This window comes from Ischnura elegans, chromosome 1, assembly GCF_921293095.1.
Source record: "Ischnura elegans chromosome 1, ioIscEleg1.1, whole genome shotgun sequence".
Classification (NCBI taxonomy): domain Eukaryota; kingdom Metazoa; phylum Arthropoda; class Insecta; order Odonata; family Coenagrionidae; genus Ischnura; species Ischnura elegans.
Genome location: NC_060246.1, coordinates 143,698,526 through 143,721,416, shown reverse-complemented (window position 1 = coordinate 143,721,416; position 22,891 = coordinate 143,698,526). Strand labels below are relative to the sequence as shown.

At 35.5% G+C, this 22,891-nt stretch overlaps 1 protein-coding gene across 10 annotated transcripts in view; it reads right to left on the bottom strand.

The window, feature by feature from the left end:
* Positions 1-22,891, bottom strand: part of LOC124171482 (CCR4-NOT transcription complex subunit 2) — an 81,291-nt gene that overhangs the window by 26,317 nt on the left and 32,083 nt on the right. For all 10 annotated transcript variants that reach the window (XR_006867765.1, XR_006867767.1, XR_006867804.1 and 7 more), the window contains 3 exons: positions 8,826-9,158; positions 6,070-6,331; positions 2,344-2,451 (listed from right to left, as the gene is read on the bottom strand). Coding sequence is in view for 7 of the 10 variants with exons in the window: in XM_046550694.1 (XP_046406650.1) it covers positions 2,344-2,451; positions 6,070-6,331; positions 8,826-9,158 (703 nt within the window). In the remaining 3 variants the exon portion in view is untranslated. The remainder of the gene's footprint in view (positions 1-2,343; positions 2,452-6,069; positions 6,332-8,825; positions 9,159-22,891) is intronic.

Here is a 22,891-nt window from a genome sequence, read left to right as displayed (position 1 = left end):
AAAGGTGCGCCTCTTACACGCGCTTATACGGTATTTCTTATTGAAATTGTAAATTTTAATATTTGCAAACTCCAAGAGGTTTTGGTAGAGGTTTTTACAAGAGGTAAAATTTAGTAATTGAAAACTGATGTGTAACAGAAAAATCTACCAATGAATATAACTTCTGGTACAGTGGAACCCCAATCTATCGTTCCGCATTGATCGTTTTCCCGCATTCATCGTTCGCTGTTCCTGGTCCCAAATAAAGCTCCATAGAGGCAATGTAATTTTTTCCCGCATACATCGTTCCCCGAAATATCATTTTCACGCATTGATCGTTTGAAGATCGCAGTCCCATCGTATAATTTTCCTGCATCCATCGTTTGACAAAAATGAGACTAAGTGTTTACCATGTGTCATTTATGGCTACTAATGACAGGCACTTAGTTTGAATCTTCCCCAGGAGATGAAACTACCATAGGGTTAGTGCCGTGGGATAGTAACATTAGCGCATTTCCCAGGATCCGCTATCCCCCTCCATTCAGCACTCGCCTCCCCCACTCTGATGCTTTCCTCTTCTCCAAAATCAAACAAAAGGTCCCAGCTCGTGCAGGGATTGTATTGCAATGAAAAAATATCAAGTTACACGAGAACAATAGAAATGTTTCACGTCCCCCCTTTTCTCACCCAATGACCTTTTTCAGCCAACCTGCTTCAAAGTTCCCAGTTTCTGGAGGTCAACTGCTGCATGAATCGACTACTGTATTTCTCCAAATATAGTCCCCCCCCCCTAATTTTGAGGCTTCAGTTTTGGGAAAAGTTAAAAAAATGCGTTTGAATATAGTCACCCCCTAAACTTTTACCACAGGCATTTTTGGAATAAAAGGGGGGACTATATTCAGACATATACGGTATTAGCCCAAAAGGTGTCTAACAATGAGTTTCGGTAATTGGATTTATACTTTTATTAGATTGAAATATTTGTAATGTGTAGCCATTTAAAAAAAATGAGACCAAACACGACGTATTTCTAACGTTATTTAAGCATTTAAAGGAAGGAAATAGTTGGAAAAATAAAATGGTGATTTCTGGCGAAACTCTATATCCTCGTATCTGAGCTTCTCTGCAGTTAATGCGGCATTTTTCCTAAAACAGGATATCAGGTTATTATCAGTTATCAATTTAAGAGTTATACTGTAAGACTCACTTGTCAGAGTTACTGAGGAAGGGATATCTTCTCAGGATATTTTGTTTCTCCCTACCAGCAATCCGAGTTCATCTACTCATCTGGCGCTATACTAATTAGAAAAGAATTTGTAAGTTGCCTTCTCTTTAGGACAAAAAACTTCACAGGGCAGTCATATGCTTATGCTTCACCCTCTGCAGTATGTTCTGTGTAAGACGAATGCGATAGCATTAGTTCCGAACTTCACCTTGCACGAGTGGTTCCGTACTTTCCAGGGTGGGTTGACTTCAAACTAGCGAGTGTTTTCTGTGTGGGTTTCATAAAGTCAGATTTCATTTTCATTAGTTTTATTTTTATCCGTCTCCGGACCATGGCCCTTCCGAAGAAACAAGTGAGTACTTTAAAAGATGGCCTGGAAATAATTGAATATGAAGAAAAGCATCTGGGATAGAAGCGCATGAATATTGGAGAATGCCTCGGGCTGTTTGCTAGCACATGACGGTAGGGGTGGGGGTAGAGCGAGGTACCTGGTGAAAACAATAAGTGGGATGAAGCCGAGGCTCAGGCGGACGTGCCGCTGATGATTAACGCAACATTGTACACACTTTATGCATTTCCTAACTTACATGAAAAATATATTTATTAGACAGGAACATTACATATAATTGACTATTTTTGGCCTATGTGATACATCTCACAACCAATCACTGCACCGGCGAAAGCAGTTGTTTTAGGCATAACATGTACATTGCTCTCGTAAATATGTGTACTGGAAATGGCGTTTCATGGATAAGAATTTTTACATCAGAGAGAAATCCATAATAGCAGGGTAAATGCCGAGTGGAGAGCAAACATTTTTTAGCGAAGTGGCGTGTTCTTTTAGGATATTTGAAAGACATATTATTCGAATCAACAATATGACCAAAGTGTCTCGATAAAGTACTGGTATACCTGTAATTGGCTAAAATCTTGGCTAAAATCCTTTAACGAATATCATAATTACACGCCAAAATCCTGCGTTGCCTGGGACATAAGCAACCTAGCCAAACATTCCCACATCAAGCGTAATCCCGCATTCATTTTTTCCATCGATCCCCCTGAAAAACGATAGATCGAGGTTCCACTGTAATTCGAAATGCTGAAAAGAAAACCAACAAGAAAACTGACAGACAACTTACAATTCAGAGGCAGCGGCAAGCTGTAAAACATCGCCCATGTTAGTGTAGAACATGTAGAAGAGGAGATCCTCCTTATACCTGTTCAATTTTACTGGTGCCAATTTATCCCTATTGAAAAATACAAAGGTACACATTAATATGGAAGATGAATACTGAAGGTGAAAATGCACATTATTATAAAATGGAAGGTGCTGAAAGAGCCCCAGGCTTCCCCAGGCCATCCAGAGCCTTCAGCCTTTGAGCCCCCAATATTGACCACATGTTTTTAAGAGTTGTTTTATCCATGCAGGTCAAATTTCACGAAAAAAATGGGACCCTAGAAACAGGCCACCTGCCACTCATATGATATCTTAGCAGAAGGGATGAACATCATGCTTTGCCACAGTTAGATACTATAAAAAGGTTAAAATTTCACCGATAACCAATATAATTTTTTTCTTGAATTTATAATTTTTTTCTTGAATTTCAACATCATCTCTTCAGCCCAAGCAAATTACAACACTTTTTTATTTCATTAGCATACTGACTGTAGAGCACATCTATCAACATAGCCTGAGTCTTATTTTGTTGGAACAGCTCATCAATTGATGCGCAAGGTTATAATTAAAACATGATTGAAAATCAAAGGCAAATGAGACCTTTTATATTCAAATTTCAAATGATTCATGATACAAAAATTTCAGTGCAGAGAAAATTCAACTGCAGTAAAAGAGCTAAACAATATTTCTCAAGACAGTTTTAGATTATGTTTTTTGTCTTTGAAACCCATGCCACATGCCTATTTAACTTGATAGCCAAAATCTCACAAAAATTGATTAAATTTGTTGTTAAGGATTTTGAGAATGGTAATTTTTAATAGCTTTATTTTTTCCAAAAACTTCACTTATATAGGTGTGAAAAAAATCTTAAGTTTATGAATACGAAGCAAATAATCAAATATTAACAAAAGCCCACTTGATAATTGTTATTAAGATGCCTGTGATGCCTTTGATTTTAAATCTGAAGGTTTTGCTGTTTAAAGTTGTCAGAATGGGAAATTATTTTTATGGGATGCGGCACCAGTATGATGCAATGTTTTCCAAAAAAAATTACCCTCGCTAATATATATGTACTAGGCCAAAATAATTTCAGCAATGACTGACTTTATCAACCAAACTTTACCTAAAGCATTATATTTACACCTTTCACTGATAAAATATATAAATATTAGAGATGTGCGAATAGTATCCGCGAATACTCGAATACCTCGAATAATAGAAAGTATTCGATATTCGAGATCTCGAATAGTTATGCTAAAGGTACCGTCTCGAATACCTCGAATACTTTGAATTTCGCGTCATACACTGTCGCTCGCACGTCGTTGGTAGTTCACTCGGAAAAATGAGAACTCTAGTCGTCTAGTGCATGCAGCGCCGTTTTAGCCAAGCTGACGAAATACATCAAATTCACGTGTTCGAGCGGTGAAAAGAGTTCGACGTGGGGAACCGAAATTGATCGGATGAAAAAAATCCGAAAATCCCAGGTGTCCCCTATCAGGAGAACCTCAGTTCCGTGGGATAGCAACATTGGCGCATTTCCCACGATCCGCTATCCCCATCCATTCAGCGTTCGCCCCACCCCCTCAGACGATTTCCTCTTCCCCGAAAACAAAAAAAGGTCCCGGCTCGTGCAGGGATCGTATTACGAAGACCTCAGCTTTGAAAAAAATATCAAGTTACCGGAAAATAATAGAATCGTGTTTCACCCTTCCCTCTTTCTCCCCACTGACCATTTTCCCGCATCCATCTTTTGATAAAATGAGAGGAGGTGTTTGCCGTGTGTCCTTTGTGGCTAATAATGACAGGCACTTATTTTGAATCTTCCCCAGGAGATGAAACTACCATAGGGAGGAACTCAGTGCCGTGGGATAGTGACATTGGCGCATTTCCCACGATCTGCTATCCCCCTCCATTCAGCATTCGCCTCACCCACTCTTGAAGATTTCCTCTTCTCCGAAATCAAACAAAAGATCCCAGCTCGCGCAGGGATTGTATTACAAAAACTTTAGCTTCAAAAAATATCAAGTTACGCGAGAAAAATAAAAACGTGTCTCGCACCCACCCCCTTTTCTCACCCACTGACCTTTTTCTACCTACCTGCTTCGAATTTCCCCCTTTCTCGAGGTCAACTGCTGCATGAGTCATCTACTAGCCCGAAAGGTGTCTAACAATGACTTTCGGCAATTGTTATTACACCTTTATTGGATTGAAATATTAGTAATGTGCGCGTAATTTAAAAAAGAATAAGACCAAACACGACATATTTCTGACTTTATTTAAGCATTTTGCGCAGGAAAATAAATACCGGGAAGAAGAAGAAATACGACGGAGGCGTAATGCTCAAATAGGGTGGTTTCCTATTATTTTTTATTGCCTAAATCGAAATATTAATACTCCTGAAGTACGTATTTAACGCTTTTAGAGTTTTATAAGACGATATCTATTTTTCGCGATTAAATTAAAAGTGAAAATTTTCAAGCGCGCGAAAACGCGACGGGTAAGTATGAATGCCGGGAAAAACTCCGCGTGACGTCGTTCTGGTTCCCGCTGCCGCAAGTGCGGTGACCTTGGGGCGAGGCTCTGAGCGCTATTACGACGCAGGATGCTAGCAGGTAGCCGAGTACCATGCTAGCTGGTAGCGCTTGGCTTAAATAAGGATTATTAATACCTTATCAAGCAGACTGTGTGATTATTAAGACATGTTTCCCTGAGCTCTGTGCCTCATGCATGCATTGGTAACCTCAGACGATGTAAAACTCCGATCCTCTCGTGTAGAAACTAGGTCCCTGTGATGTCACGTGGAGTGGCATCGCATAGGCGCCAATCTGGCCTTTTTCAAATGAGGTAAAATTGAACATTGTCATTAGTCTAAACCGGTATTTCTAGAACGAAATAATTTGTATATTATGAATACACTAATGGTGGGTAACGAATCACAATCAATACCTATCGTTTTATTTAATGAAGGAAACTACCCTATTGTTGACATAAAATTAAAATATTCCATTAATCAGCTAAATTCCTGTTTGAATCCTTTAAAGGCAATCACAATTATGTACTCGCCAAAATCTTGGGTTTCCTGCTGCATAGGCGACCTAGTCAAGCATTTTCACATTCATCGTTTAGTATTCGAGGTATTCGAAATTCGAGGTATTCGAATATTCGAGCAATGATTTAATATTCGAATTCGATATTCGAATTCGAGAAATTTACTATTCGACCCATCCCTAATAAATATACATATATATCTTTAGGGAGGAGTCTGGTCCCGCTCAATTGAAATTACATTGTACATGCACTGTGACACTTGCTTGAGAAAATGCATGCAGTAATGCGTGAAAAATAAAGTTGAGGAACATTAACCAAGATCCACTCTACTCAAGACAGGATGAGTTTTTAAAAGGCTTACTATTTGCCAATATTTTCATTTACTATTTTTATATCATAACTTAAATTTATTATCTTTACTATCTTTAAAATGCTGAAATATTACCACCATCAATACAACCCTGACCACTAATTACAAATTTTAATTAAAGAATTTTCATGGTGAAATTGAAGGAGTAGAAATTGAATTTCAAGGTGAAGAAGTCACCAGCCAAACAAGATGACTAGAAAAATTGAAGACTCCTTACTACACCAAAACAAATACAAGCAAATTTCCTAAGCATGTCAAATTCAAACTTACCGAATCGCTGCATTGATGAGGTATTCAGGTGGGACATGAAAGTCAATGTCCTGGGGACGACAAGGCGCTTCAGCCCAAGGACCTCCAAAAGTTGGATACAGGTTGTCGGGAGAGTTAAGATTGAGACCAAGAGCTGTCAGATCCTGACCAAGAGCTAAAGATACCAAGTTTGGATCTGTTTCAGCAGCACGGATGAATGTTAGAAGCCCAACCATTCCAAACTGGTCCTTAACCATGGACGCAGGAATATTTGTAACCTTACCTAAAATTCATAAGAAATAATATGGTCCAGTTAGTATTATGAATAACTATTCTGAATTAAATTAAACCAAAAATATTTTTAAACAACAATTAATTTTTTGAAAGCAAAAGGTATGAAAAATAAACACTTAATTCCATATGAAAATAGCAGTAAAATGCCACTAGAGACCTCCGTTATTTTATTTGCTGTACAGCCAAACCTCTTCATAACTAGCTTCTTGGAAACAGAAAATTTTTTTGTTGCATAGAGGATTTTGCATTACAGAGGGTGACCATTTCTAATGACCGAAAAAGTTATCTAAATGACTGCTGTTTAATAATTTTGCTGGATTTCCCTAAGGTAGGAATACTGCGGCAAAGGAGGTAAATATCTGGAGGTGCTGTTTCCAAGCTTTCTGCGTGGCCAAAGTTTCACCATCTTAGTTTCACAATTTTTGGACTCAGTCTCCGACTAATATTTTGCAGTTTTGTTCTAAATATTAACAAATTAAGTGAAAATGCTACCATAATCATTAGAATTTCGCTGGTGATCGTCATAGGATTTTTCTCATCATTCGCGATACTTCTATTTTAATGTATAAACTTGGAGTCTGTTAGCCACTTTACTGGTGGGGATATCCTAGATTATATTTTTTTTACTAAATGAAACATTGAAAGGGTGAAGTACCTGAGAAATTTCTCAATTCAAATGATTTGATGACGGTTCCCTTTGACATTTGATAATGTACATTCCTGTGAAGTCAATACATCTGGGTATGAAATGTATGAATGAAGTTTAAAGTTTATCTAAAGAATTTCATGCTTTAACGACGAGTGAGAATGAGCAACAAAAATTGAGAGTATGCAACCCGTGTGCCACCTAGAGTGCCTGACTGGGGTGGCGCAGGCTCACTCTCGGTGCGATATCTACGAGAACCAATGGGCAGAAATGAAAGAAATTTGAGGCGATACTCTGCAAATGTCTAACGAGTCGTTGTGGAAGGCAAACAAGTGATAGAATAATCCGAAAGTGACATCATCTTCACTTATGTCCGAAAAACACCCAAAAATACCAAAATTTCAAAACTTTAAGTGCGATGCGGCACGTTTTCCTGGCATCTGATTGCAAAAATAAATTTAATGATTTATTTTCTCACCAAATAGAACAAAACTGGGGGGTGTCCCAAAAGAAATTTGAAAACTTTAAAAATAAGGACCACCCTATTCTTCAGAGCTTTGCCGCAAATATTTATTATGTGTGTTCCCCACAACAGGTTTAAAGTTATCTCAATACCCAGATACTTCATCTGTCACTTTCATTTTAAGTTACTAGATAGTGTCACTTAGAAAAATAAAAAAATTTCATTAATTTATTGCGTTGTCCTATTTCTGCAGGACGAATAAGAGCCAGAGGAAAGACTGCTCACCAAGAGTACAGTTGAAAGGGGCATTAGCCATCAATGAAAAACTTTCTCAGAAAACCATCTCAAAGGCTACCCAAGAATAACTCATGTCGCCAGTCTTTATGTAGCCTTAGAACCATTAGATTAAATTTAATACAAAACTTGTCCAGTGTTGGGATGGGGAAGCGAAAGATTACATCAAGGTAAATCACCCAGCTTAAGAGTCGAAGGTCCAGGTGCTGCAGTTAGGGAAGAATACCAATGAAGAAACGCTATGCAGTAGATTCCATCACATCTTGCTAACATTCCACGTGAATATTTTGATTGACAAGTAGAAATTCATAGATTTGGTTACTTATTTGCTTGAACCAATCTCATTTCCAGAGAAATCTGGGCTCTGCGATGCCAATAAAATGAAATATGCCCTGAAATGATCAAAACTTCTAAAGAATTCTTTTGCTAGCATCACAACCTACTTCTATCACAAATCACATCACTGATAAAGAGGATAAAAATACAGTTACATAATTCATTATTTCATTCTAAACAGATAGAAAATCGATACTGGAGTAAAAAATTCTTTTGTTCAACAGTATTTTTTGCAGTAAAGAGAATGAAAATGCAGCACCCTTAAGAAAAGAAAATGCTAACTGTTTTATTTTCTTTGAAAGGACGACATATGTTCCACAGAGGTTTCTTATAAAGAGGTTTATCATTGTAGGTGCTCGACTTTTTTACCCAAGAATAAAATTAACTTTTTTACCCAAGAATAAAATTATCCTCAGGTTAAACAGTAAATAAAATAACTTAACAATATTATTCTCCAGTCTGATAAATAAATTTTGCCCATTTTAAGCTTCTTTCAAGGAATATATATTCATTGATGATAAAAAAAATTGCTTTGAAAATGAGAGGTAGTGTAGTGTGAAAATTTGGGTTCAGTGCAAGCATCAAATACAAAAAAGTATTAGTGCTGTGAAAGATAGTTGCATGTTTCTAAAAAATACAAGTGTCCTGAGAATGGTGTTGATCAAGGTTATTCCTAAACATAGTACAAGGTCCCAATTCAATCAGATAACCTCTAATGATAACATAGAACATGAAATCACAAACCATCAGGTGATGTCTGGATTCCTCTCTTGGCTGCTTGTGCCTTTTCTGCCCCTGGAGCTCGACTCGATGACGTTGTGATGACTTCACCTTTATCACTGGATGATTGTGAGAGTCCTAATGATGTTACAGTTCCATTTGTCGTTGCCTGCTGATGTGGGTTCCCATCAGAGCCCAGACCGGAATTTTGCTGCTGTGAGGGAGGCCCTTGCGATTGTGAGGGGCCAAGCACCTGTGACTGCTGAGGCTGCTGCTGCGTTCCTGGGAGTGCTGGGAAATCTTCCGAGGACATTGTAAACTCACTAGCTTCAGATGTTGGCTGTTTCACCATTCCAACTGTAATATTAGAAATAAGTGCACCACATTAAAAGCAAAACATATGAAATTGTGAAGAATTTAAGCTTCTCTATATAAATTTTTACATGCTCGCCATGGACCCAGTATGCAGCAAAAATATACTCCTGTAAGAAGAATATGTGAATGCTAAACTTAGGTCAATGCTTTACCTTAGAGATAATTTTTGGGAAAATAACACTCAAATGCCTTAATATGTTTATTTATAAGTACAGTAGATTCCGGTTAATTGGGACATATCGGGACTTGTGCACTTTGCCCCAATTAAGCGGCTGCCCCGATTAGGCGGACTCCCTTGTATATGGTCATAAAAAACGTTGAAATGGTAGAAAGAAGACTAAAGAATTTTTATAATGCAACATAAGTTTATTAAACTATTAATTTGATTAATAAATCAGCGATTTTGGTTAATTTATTATCATTTTTAAGAATTATAACATTTTTGTTAAAAATATTTTTCACAGCCATGGGCGACGCTGAATGAATGTCTTTTACTAAGTCCTATTAAAGAAAAGTCCTATCCTCTTGCGAATACAATAACAAAAAGAGCTTTCAAAATAGGGCAAGAATAGGAAAATTTGTGAAAAATAAGAGTAAATCAAAGGAGGAAAAAAAATAGTATTCTGAAAACAAAAAATTTTAATTTCGTCGCGAGTATATGGTCTATGTCGCCGACTCATGGCCCAATAAAGCGGCATGCTGTCCCAATTAAGCGGAGAATACTCTGGGATATTCCTCAATTGGGTTCTGTTCTTCAAGATCTGCCCCAATTAAGCGACTGCCCCAAGTAACCGGTGGACCCATTAAACGGAATCTACTGTATTATACGAATTGATAACCTACAATTTTACCTTTGCCTAAAACCTTAGAAATTTTTATAGTGTGGTACAACAGATAGGCTACTCCTGGGATTCCTCAAATTATTAAGTAAATATAATTCTTCTAAGAAAACCTAAACCTGCTTGCTACACCTTTCCACAAGTCAAATATTCTTCTGGAGTATCAGTAGTGATTTGATGGAGATTTTCATTTTACATCAATTACACATGTTAACTATGCATAAGTAAAAAGTCAATGCTCCTAGTCTAAACAGCCAATCACTATAAATCTAAATAAAAATACAACTGTTTGCATACTTTCATCATATTTTAGCAAAATTAGAAGTTTTACAACTTGGTAACGTATAGAACCATAAAATATTTTCTAGTAGTGAATTTACAAATACAGATTATAGCAAGAGTTTACATAATTAATATAACTTAAAAGAGGATCATTAAAAGTATGAATCATATATATCACTGATTCACTATCTAATAAAATTACAAAATAATAAGGAAGGCTGAAATATTTACATACAAATAATTAACACTGGATAATATAAGCCAGGAATAATTAGTCCATAAGTTCAGCAGGTGAATTGACATTGCTAAAATGGATCAGCACCTGATATAACCTCTTTCAATAGATATAAATTTCTATTACAAATGATTTGATGATCCATGATCCCTCAACATGCCAGCTAGCTATATATTACTTTTCCTCTGCATTCACAACTGTTTTCATGAGAAGAAAAAAATGGGTAGGAAGATAATCTTAAATTGCGTATCCTACCATCAAAAACCACTAAATAAAGTCATAAAATAACGAGAAAATGATTGCGACGATACGATAAGAGTTATTGACAATTTCCGGCATTTTTAATAGACAAAGAAAACATACTTTGATCACGAAAGAAGCTACATTCTATTTTTTCCAGATATTACACTATCTAGCTTTTTAACTTTTTGAAGGGTCCTCAGAAAACACAATAAGGATGGACTAGAGTATTAAATGCATGAGGTCAATACTCAATAACTTACTTGGCTGCATTGTAAAACTGTTGCCTCAAAACTGATGTGAAATTTCTATGAGACCCTAAAAAATTATACTGTATTTACGTGTAGATCAGTGAGGGCATTGCCATTAACACTATTGAAGATTAACAATATATTATATTCTGCTAAGTTCAATTCCTGTGGTAAAATATTTCCTTTATAACCCTACATACTGAGTTAGGATATTTTTTTGCTCTATGACTTAATGCCCTAAGGATAATATCCAAAGCATCAAATGACTAACAGGAAATTACAACATGAGTTTACACTTCTCTGAACTTGAGTTGAAAATAGATGTTTTATTTCAACAGATGTTACAAGAGGCATATCATTAAAGGCCACTCAATCCAGTAAATTCTAAGAATTGTATTGACTTCCTATCTGTGATCCCGATTACTCTTCAATGCTGTCATTTCCTCAACCACAATTGAAAGTAAGATATGCATAAACATCCACAATGAAGAGCATCAAAAACTGAAATTATAAAAATGTAGGATTTGGTACAATTGAATCTTAATTCAATTTTTTTCACTATGTGACCCACTCAAACTAAAGACTTTTATTGAGACTCTCATGAAAAACTAAAAATTAGGATTGGAGTTCAATAATGACAATGAAAATAAGCATGAGCTATAATTTCAAATAAGAAACCTCTTTACTGTGTAGGGTAGATACAATTGAGAAGAGCCTACTTTCCTACATTACATTGTTACCCATTGAAGATGTTCTACTGATTAAGGAAGGATTCACGGATAATTTTTTACCTATCACCACAGCCTTCTTTCCCCACATTAAAGACAAACCCTAACAAATTCCTATCCTTTTCTTCCTCAAGATAGATCCCTAAAAAAATACTTTCATTTGTAAATTTATAATCATAATCACCTACGAAGTGGAGCACTTTTCTCCAATTCAAAATTAATGAATAACTGTATTCCAAGGCAGGCCACCCCACTCCTTTTTTAAGGGTCTGGGGCGATGCTCCCCGTTAGGGCTCTTCCCCAAACCCTACCTCCCTGGGATCATAGACAAAGGTGGCAGGGCCTTCCCTATGGCCTTCAAAAAGTGGGGGCCAAAAGTAAAATGGCCTTTTGCCTGCTCTACCTTCAAAGGGTCTATTAAAAAAAACATCCAAAATTAATTGTCCTTCATCTCAGAATATAAATCAAAATAAAATTTTTTGCCTTTTTGTAAAGCCACTTAACATTAAGGACAGAAAAGAGTTGCACATTTAAAAAGGAGAAAACTAAAAAGATGGATTTAAGATTTAATGGCTACTAATATAAGGCCTACAAAACTCAATTAAGAATGAGTATTCAAGAATAGCAGCAAGAAAAGGTCATTACTATCACTACCCATGGTTGCTTGATGTCACTTAGGGCTATTTATGCTACACCAATTAAATTGTTAAAGATAATTGGGAAGAGCTACAAATAGATTATAATATGTGGTGGTCAGTGGGAGGTGGTTATTAGGCAGTAAAAGTGGATAAGTAAAGCAGTTACTTTATAATGGGTAATGCAACTGTTTGAGGAGAAACAGCATGTAGTTAATACACCAAAGAAAGGGAAAGATTACATCCACGAACTATGGAAGGACACTGGAAAATGACTCAATAATCTTAGGAGGCACAACGAGGAACTGCAAGCTAAGATTGATTCTGCCACCTTTTGCCAGTTACCTTCAGTAAAATAATGACAACAAACACATAACTGTGACAGTGATACCTCTATTTTGCACACCTTTATCTTTTGTCTTTCCGAATCTTACTCAGGTTTTAACAGTTATTTCCAAAAATTTCTATACTCCTTTGTATACGACATTAAAGTTTTCATTTTTAGCCAGGCCCTTCAAAAGTATAAAAGAGAAGTTTTGCATTAATTTTAATTAAAAACAAAGGATACTGCTAATGAACAACAGCCAAATAGTATGGTTGTATCAATAAAAAAGTGTTAGCAATTGCCATTATTCCAGACAGATTCTGCTCTAATGTAAATGCCTTGCCTTAAAGTCAAACAGCCTCAAATGGGTGAAATGAGAAAGAGCTAGTACATTTTGCCAATTTTTTCCAAGAAACTAAATAATGTTGCACGGCCACATACTGGATAGTGCGACAAAAAACAACATTTCAATGTCGTACCAAGCATTAAAACTCCAAAGATACTACAAGTGGAATAAAAAAGGTTGGCATATAATCACAACATCTATTAAAATATCAATTTGCTCTACAACTATATAAGTGTAATTTCAGACAATGAAAATGTATAAATAGCTTTGGGTGCACAAATCGTGAGGAATGGATGATGACAGCAACTGAGCAATCAAGGCTATAGGCATTTGAAATATGATTCAGATGAAATGATAAAAATCAGATGGATTGACTTAGAGAGCATTAAGGAGGTGCTAACGAGAGTGGGGGATAAAGTCTGATGAAAACCTTTTGAAGAAGATGGAAATACCTAAATGGCCACATCATGACACATCGAGATTAGGTGAAGTCAATTGTCGAGTAAAAATGGATAGCAATGCAGCAAAGGTAGGCCTTGGATAAAATACATGTAACAGGAATTAAAGAATGTGAAAGAGAATAACTATGCAAGTGTAAAAAGATAAGCTCATAAGAGAGCTGATGGGAGAACTGCAATAGAGCAAATAAAAGGATAATTGGCAAATGATGATTCCAAGTGAAGCGACAGGTATTCTCTACAGAAAGGCCGAAGAATTATTTCCAGCTACTCCTGGATCCAGTATAAGATTCAATAATCGCAATGGCCTCCATGAAGTATTTTTTCATTCTAGAGACTGACAGTATGCAATAAGAAAACTAAAAAAATGACTTTTTTGTCATTACACATTAGGAAAAATGATTATGTCATTGAAAATGACAATATCGTTTTGCTTGATCTTATCAGAGTTCACCATATTCAAAATTGTTCACTGGCAACAACTCACATTGCTGAGGTTCAATAACAAACCACTTCATGTTGAACCAACAAGAATTTAAAAATTCCACGAAAGTTATGCCAGATACCATCTTATTTGTAAGCTCAATACTAGCTTTTGATATCAATTGATTATGTCTAGTTTCCTTGAGGAGGCTTTCGTAGCAGGTTGAAGATTAAACAGAGAGGTTTTCAGGTTTGGTCCATTTACACAGATGACAGTTTCACTAGAGTTACAGCAGGAGTCTTCAGGTCATGGAAATGATAGCCAGTGAATTTATACCCATCACCAAATATGACAGCCAACAAAAACCACTCTTTTTAAATGAATATAGATGTTTACTTTCCAGATTCCTTGTTCCTTTGCTGATACTGAGAAGTAACATTTTCCTAGCCAACTATACAGTCTGTTTAACACGTCTTTTAGGGTAAGGGAGCAGGTCTAAAACAAGTGGAGGAATAGTTTCTCGTTGTGCGGCTTTTCCAAATTCAATCAAATAACACACCACTTTTAACTCTGTGAGTCCACTACTTGTGTTGCCAAACCTAATATTTCCCATCCATGGCCTTACCTTTGATGTCTTTCCTTCTAAACTCATATTATTACCTAATCCTTCAGCAAAATTTTGCCCAGATAATGCTTTCGCCCACACAGGCACCAGTGCAAGAGAAGTGGCTGACTCACTGTAAATTGTCTTGCATTGACCCTGATAACCATGACCCACCCTTGGCTCACTTAATTCCTTCAACAAGAGGAAGCAAAAAATACAATTTAGAAATCCAAACATAACTCTATCTTTCTACATGAGAGTAATCAACCCTTGCTTGCTTTAACCCTTCCCCATTACCCACAGTGATATTTTGAATACAGTACAGAGCTCTCAGAAACTTGTGTGTTGCACTGACATCTTTGTCACGTAAGTATCTGTTTGGTCTCGTTGGGCCTCTGGCAATGGAAATATGTATTATTTAATCACTTATTGGCTTACAGCTAGTTTAAACCGGGAGACACTGCCTGTTATTGAGGAGACTGCCTTTCCTACCTATTAACACATGCCATTCCTCAGAACCCATCAATGATGAAGCTACATGCATAAATAAAGGCAGGCAAATTCAAATAGCAAATCTATGTGCTGCCATGGCAGAGAAATTTATACCATGTAGTTAGACATAGATGATAGAGATTCGGGCTACAGGATATAGAATACTTTGACACAACTGTGATACTATTGGCTCACTTTTTGAGTAATTAGAATCCATAGTGCCGGAAAATTTTTCATGGTTAAAATATAGAAATACAGTTCTCACTGGAAAAATGTAACTTCAAGCTCCTTCACCAATTTGTTTGTCTTGTCCATGGCGATTGGGTTTGAAAAATTTAATACAATTGTATTCTTTTTTATTTTTGATTTCTCACCTACTTCTCAAGCTATTTGCTGCAAAAAATTGCGAGCCCTAATCCTTCCACAAAAAAAGTTAAAGATGCCACTGCTCCTGTTGAGTAGGCTAATGGCTCTCAGCTACTCTTCCTCCCCCAGACCTTCCTTCCTCCCATTATTGCTCACACTCTGGTGAGCGATTCCTACCTTCAATGAGCAGTTTTCACCGACCTAGAAAATGAACCAGAACTACGACTATGTCACCAACTTACAAAACTTTCCCATTTATTTTGTTTTAAAATTATTACAGAATGGCCGAAGAAGATTCATTTCCCTCCGTAACTCATATTTCCATTACAAATACCACAATCCTTCATTGTACTATAATTTCAGGTGTGAGTGAATGACCCCATAATCTAGACTTGAAAAAGACTGACATTTGCTACCCTCACTTATGTAACCTGAAGAATCCTGCTTCAATGCTAGTGAAACTATCATTTTAGAAATGGACTTAAACCTTACGAACACCTCGCTTGAATCTTAAAGCTACTGTGAAAGCCTCTGCATGGAACTTAGGTACAATAAGTTTTAGCTCATAAAAGAACAAGACTAACTCATTCTTCACTAACACAAGTATTAACAAATCCAACAGCTGATGGAGGCAAGATTATCACCAGCGGAAAGGTGATCAGGTGCAATCGACAATACATTTTTAAGGTTGGCTAATGTGTTTATTTAATAACACGAGTCAGTTTTTTCAAACGAGTTTTCCATGAAAGTGCACCCATAACGAATTCTATTTTGATATAGCATAGATATGTTTTTCAAAGGCTGCTATCTGACATCAATTTATGTTACAAGCTCAAAGACATCAATTATCAGGGCCATCGCTAAATTTTATTAAACACATTGCCAATTCATGAAAAGCACCTCCCTTCATGCGATCAACTTTCCTAAGCTTCGATTCTTGGATACCAGGTGTTAGACACTTGGTTTGCTTTTGCGAAGAGAGTAACTTGAAATCATATCTTACTACTTAAATCTACCAAAAAATTGGGGATGTTACATGGAAGCCAGTACTCAAATCACACTGGCACACACCATTATTGCATTCCACTCATTTCTTCAATCCTGCTTACAGCCTAACCACCACTTCCCTTCAAATGAATTTCATTACCCCCTTCATTATTAGGCTAACGTACAGCCTGTCACAATCAGTATTCCTTAGCTTCTCAGTATATACTATCAATGCACTTTTAAGCATAGCATTCAAATCAGGAAATGAATGGAAAAATAATTCAATTAAGCAAGAATTTTAAGAAATAAGGGTATCAAGTGAAAATTTTTAAAATATAAACACAACTATGTGTTTTCCACTGCTTTATTACAAAATTCTATGACCCGCTTCGGTTTCAAAAACATTAAAGATGTCAGACATGTATGATGGTGTGGCAGATGAAACTGGACAAAGAATTTTGACATAAAGCAGTGGAAAACACAAAGTTTTGTTCATATAATGTGGAAGGATTCCACTAAGTGAAATCTACATCATACACATTAACATTTTTTTTAAGTATTAAGCATCAAACTGTTCAGTGAAGCTAAATAAGCTCACATTAGGAAAAGGTTTTTAACTATATTGGAATTTGTATTAGACAAGATAAAAAATGAAAATAGAAAAAAATCAACAATGATGTTTTAAAGCAGATCATTTGGAGCAAATACTTTTTAAAAAATGGCAGCAATATTCTGAACAACCAATAATATTGCATGAGAACAGTCATGAACGATACACTCAAGAAATAAAAAAAAATCTGCAAAAAGCAAAGAACTGCCAATCATACACAATCACAACTATGGGAAAATCATAATAAAACACTAACAAACAATGTACGACAGGGATTCAAATTACCATTTCTACCAGGACTCTTTCCCTTAGGAAATTAATTTTTAAACAGCAATACCTTACTCCCGATGACTTGATGAAAGGTAAAGGATAATTTTTATTACTCTTAGCATCAAACAATAATAATTTATTCCTACTTCCATCCCCTTGATTGGAAAATTTATATCTTCTTCTGTAAAAATTTGTGAATTTTTTGTATTAACTGTGAATTTTGAACACCATCTATAATGGTAAAAAATAAGATATAAAATCTAGCCCAGTAGCTGAAAAAAATATTATGGACGTCATACTTCTCAACTAAATAACTAATAAAATAAACAATGAGCATGGGCATAAAGCAGATGCTTCCTAAATCACCTCAGATAGTAACAATACTGGAGAATTATCACATCTCTAAATTAGCGAGATTTTTTTATATAAAGAGGTGCAATGATTTTTTTAATCAAACGAAGCCTCAAACTATTAATTATTTTAAAGTACAATCATATTGAAGGGGTTGGCCAAACCCAGCAGAATGAAAATTCAGGTATGTACTTGAAAATTCCATATGAAAAAAAAGTTGATGTGGTCTCAGAGCTAAACAGGCTATACAGGCAATACTGGACATGTAAGAAATACACCACTAAAAAACTAAAGAATAACTTTAAAATAACAATAATGAGACCATATCAAAGAAAAAAATTGAGCATCATACTTTTCCTCAAAAGCCCAAGCCTGAGTGACATTCGAGTTACAGCAATTTTGGCAGTTACCTTAACTACCTAACAAATGTTAAGAAGGATACTGCTGTAAAATGTAACTCTAAAATGAACTACATGGTCAATAAACATTAAACAATTAATAGGGATTGTTTAGAGCTGAAAGAAAACTGAAAATCCAACAGATTTCTGAACCCATTGTAACAGGCATACACACCGAAGAAGTTAACTAAAATTATCAAATAACATTTTGAAGAAAATAAGACAATTAACAGATAAAAATATCCCACTAAACTAAGATATGCATGAAGTTACTCAGCATCATGCAGTGTTCAATAAATTCAAAACCATTAAGGGGGAATGGCTGGTATATTTTGCAATGAGGTTATAATTTAACATTGTTCGATGCTAAATGAATATTTGCCTGAAAACTAACATGAACCCCTTTGCTATTTGCCAAATGTTGTTAATACAAATTAATATAAAAGTAAATAAGAGAAGTGACACAAAAGGAATGAAACTTACCAAAACTTATGATATGATAGATGGTGCCACATTTGAAAGGCAAAATGAAAAAGGATATCCAATACAGTAGAACCTCTAATTTAAGAAGATGAAGGGACCCAAATTTCCAAACTTTGTAAATCAGAGGGTTGGTTTTTTTTTGGTTGTTTTTCTGTATTGCAGGCTGTATGTGTTTGTAACCAGTCCAGCATTTGATTACCCTCATTTTACCCCATTTACCACAAATCTATCGCCAGTATTTCAGTTATAAGTGGAGAAAAAAATGCCAGCATGTGGTGAGAAGCAACATTTGCAGCAACATTTACAATGTAGAGTCCATACTGAACTCATCAATGATTGAATTTCTAACGATCCATCTAAGCATTGACCAAGTCATTGAGTATCTAGACGATTAAAATACATCACAGCAATGACTGATATTAATTTAACTGACCTTGAATGAGCCTTTTCAACCAATACACCAGTCCTTTTCCCACTCTCCCTTGCCACATTATCCTTCCTATTTTATCACTATGGCAAACAGCTATAACTTTCAACTTCAACAGATTTTTATTTTACGGAAATTATAGTTCTAATGGAGCAGACAAATTAATTGCATGCCCAAAAACTGTTTCTTAAGGTCTGAGCCTCGTGCTCTCCCACTCATCTTGCAGAAGCCTGATAGGAGACTTAATGGTACTCCCAGAACTACTTTTAGAAGAAACTCCTCACGTGAATTTCACAAATTCAAAATGCACCATCTTTCCTGAAATAATGATATTAATAAAATAATATCATTTATAATCATTCTAGCCTTTTTTACTTTGAGACGTAGCTAAGTAAACACGGGTAAGAAAAGATGGTGGTGTCAAGGGTATTATATCAGCAATCAAGGGGACAATGATCTTGTTTCAGAATGGTATATCTATACACCTTAAAATGGGGAAATTGGAATTGCAGTTCTCCCATTTGAAAGTGCACAGATACACCAGCTGGAACCAAGACCATGGTACCCTTGAATGCATGTATAAAATCCTTGGGCACTAGACTTCGTATATCACGGTGAAATCACTCTAGGCCATCAGCCATGATCTTAATAAATCAATAAAACAAAGATTTTGCACATCTGAGGTTCTTTAACATAGTTTTCCCTCTGTATATGATTGGAACTGGTACAATAGTAAGTAACATGGAGTCATATTGAAAAGTGGAGTTTCTTAAATGGGAGAGGTTTCACTGTACAGGAGGACAGACAAAACTTACTCTTACTGTAAAAGATGAGATAGAGAATTATGGTTAGGTATTGGAAAAAATAAGGTGCATGACTAATGGGGATTCCACAGGAATGGGTACTGGAAATACACCTAAGTTAAATAACAACTATCTCCGCAAGATTAAAATGAGCCCATTTCGTAAAACAACAAATTTTTCCACTCATAAAATATTCATAACACAAGGAGATAAAATTATTTTCTAACATAAAGCCCATATTATTGACTAAGGTACATCCACAAAACAACATTATTTACAACCATTCAATTTGATATTCAAACAAACTTGGCAAGATGTCCAGAGGTTGCAGGACCACTTCTAGCCACATTTATCAGAAGTAGACTTAATATCGACATGTGATACTTACGCTATAAAAGACAGTAAAACTCGCTAATAACAAATTTCGGGGAGCCATCGTTCTATTTTGTTATGAAAGGGATTTTGTTACATGCTTAATAAATGATTTTGCACTACAAATCACTGGATTACCAGCTAATATTCTATAAATCGTCTTCATTTAAGCAACAGATCTGTGACAATTAACCATCATCCCATCCTTTCTATCAAACGGCTGTAAAGGAATAGATTTTACCATCAGCAGTAGAACTATATGGTGATGACTACAGGATAGAGCAACAGATGATAAGGAAAGGACCAGTTAAGTAGCAGAGTGGTTAAGTGGCCTTAATTTATTTATAAAAGAGGAAATAATTCCCCAAGGGACCAAAGTATATGTAGTTCTTAATAGCGGAGATTTTGTACCATCGGAACTCATTACATGCAAGGAATTTAACATTGGCAATTATAGGAATGTCCGAGGGACCGGAAACTCACCTTGCCATGGGTGGGATTTTGTTACATGCATTAATGCTATAAGCGAGTTTTACAGTACATTAATATGTTATCATTCAAAATAGATCACACCACAATCAGACCACACAATTTTAACATTCTTTTGCAAATACTGAAGAGAAAATTAATGAGTTTTTCCTAATTAGGATTTTTCTATATTGAATGCCCTAAAAATGAGTAACTTCACTCCAACTGCCATGCCTTTTTAAGTTTACTTAGAAGGAGGCAGTATTAGTTTAGATGTAAATTATAGAGAAAATCCTATAATTTAAAGTTAGGATTCAATGTCATTATATCATTTACTGCACACATTTTTCCCTGAGGCCATGAAACAATAGACACACAAAAACAATACTCTAATCCAATTTCATTTTCTATCTAATTTCCATTCTGCCTCTTATATGGCAAAAATGGCTGATGATCACAGATGAACTATTATACAAGACAACAAAAACAAAAAAGCAGAAGCTGAACTACTGGTCAAATCTAATCAGATAGCATATATTAGGTTCTAATCAGAAATTAGAACCTACAAGGTCACACCATTGTTAATAATAAGGCATATTATCTAATACAAGCATAGATAAATGTTCCTATGACTGTCATTTTTTGCATTATAGAAACTATTACTCAGATCTTTTATCAACTGTCAAGTCAACTGCTAAGCAAACAGCCCTGCGTGATTTTTAAAAGAATGGAGAGGAAATTCAACTACAACAATCACGAAAATTAACTGGAATGACTAAGAATGTCTTCAGAAATAACTAGAAATATTGACTGTTAGGCGGACTTTCTCACGGAAAATAACAACTAAGAATCAAGAGAACAAATGTAACTTAGCACTGTAGGTTAATCATGTAACTTCTGTTGAAAGGAAATTTGAATTCAAGGAAAAAATATCATAAGTTTCCATGAAGAATATCCAAGTTTAGTATCATCATGTGCACTAATTTACAACCATAAGTACCACCATTGATGAAGAGTAATAGTTTCATAACATAGAGCTGAATGAATTGCAATTTTCCACTTTAAAAAATTATTTAACGAGAGAAGATTTTTCTGAATCATTCATTCTGAGAAAAAGAAAATGATTCAGCGAAACTTGACTTGTCGTCTCGCTCAATTAATTTAAAAAAGTGGAAAATCGCATTTGATTCAACAATATGTTTTGAAACTGTTACACTACATTGATTGCATTATTTTCATTTTTTACCAGTTCACAAGTTTGGAATTTCTTCTAGAAAACCTGCAATATTTTTTTCCTTAAAGTCAAATTTTCTTTCCGTAGAAGTTAAATGAATAACCTCTGTCACAAAGTCACCTGTATTCTCTAAATTTTGAGTTGTTCTTAATCTGAACTAAGTCAGACTTAAAAAATGATAGTGAATTGAAACGAGTTGTCTCACTAAAGCGTTTTAATTAAGTGAGAGGTTGATTTTCATCCAACAGTACAGGATTTACAATTTGCCTTTCATTTTGCATTGCCAATTTACACATTGCCAATATTGTATTTAGAAAACTGTAAAGCCCGACAGGAATATCATTTAAAATTCTATCTAAAAGAGCTAAATTGCAACTTATTATCAAATTTCTATTTGTTCCATCAAGTTTTTGAAGGGTATAATAAAATGCAAAATATTGGTAAAATGATTACTCCTCCTACTGCTTGTCACACATGAAATATGAAACCATAGCTACGTTGACCAGACCCTCCAAGGGTATTATTCACAATTGTCCTACCAGTCAATTAGGGGCCAGAATTCTTAAATCCCACAATCCACTTTTCCCCTCACCTGAGTAACAATCACCCATCCATCAGTACTTAACAAGCTTAACTATTCATGAAAAATAGGCCTTACAAAGCCAGGGAACCATATCTAAGCTAGTTAACGAGGTATTCTCAAGCAAAAGGCATAAAAAAGTTTTCAGAAATAAATTCCACTCATTCACTGGCAATTGCTTCAATGTTGACTGAAAAACATGGGCTTTCCCTAGCAACAAAATACAATTGTTTTTGATAACGAATATATAGTTCATCCTGACAAGGAGTGAAAACAATTAATAATGATATTATTTCATAAATCTAAAATTTTTAAAAAGAACCACAGCCACTTAAAAATTACCTATCCATGAAAATAGTTTTACTAAAAAGACATTAAAATTTTACGTCAAATTAATGCAGTGCAAAAAACAGCAAATAACCGGAGGTGACATCTTAAAAAAAGGAGGAAGTAGCTTGAGATGTTGTGACCATGATCTGATTGCATCATTTCTCAAGGGTGGCATGG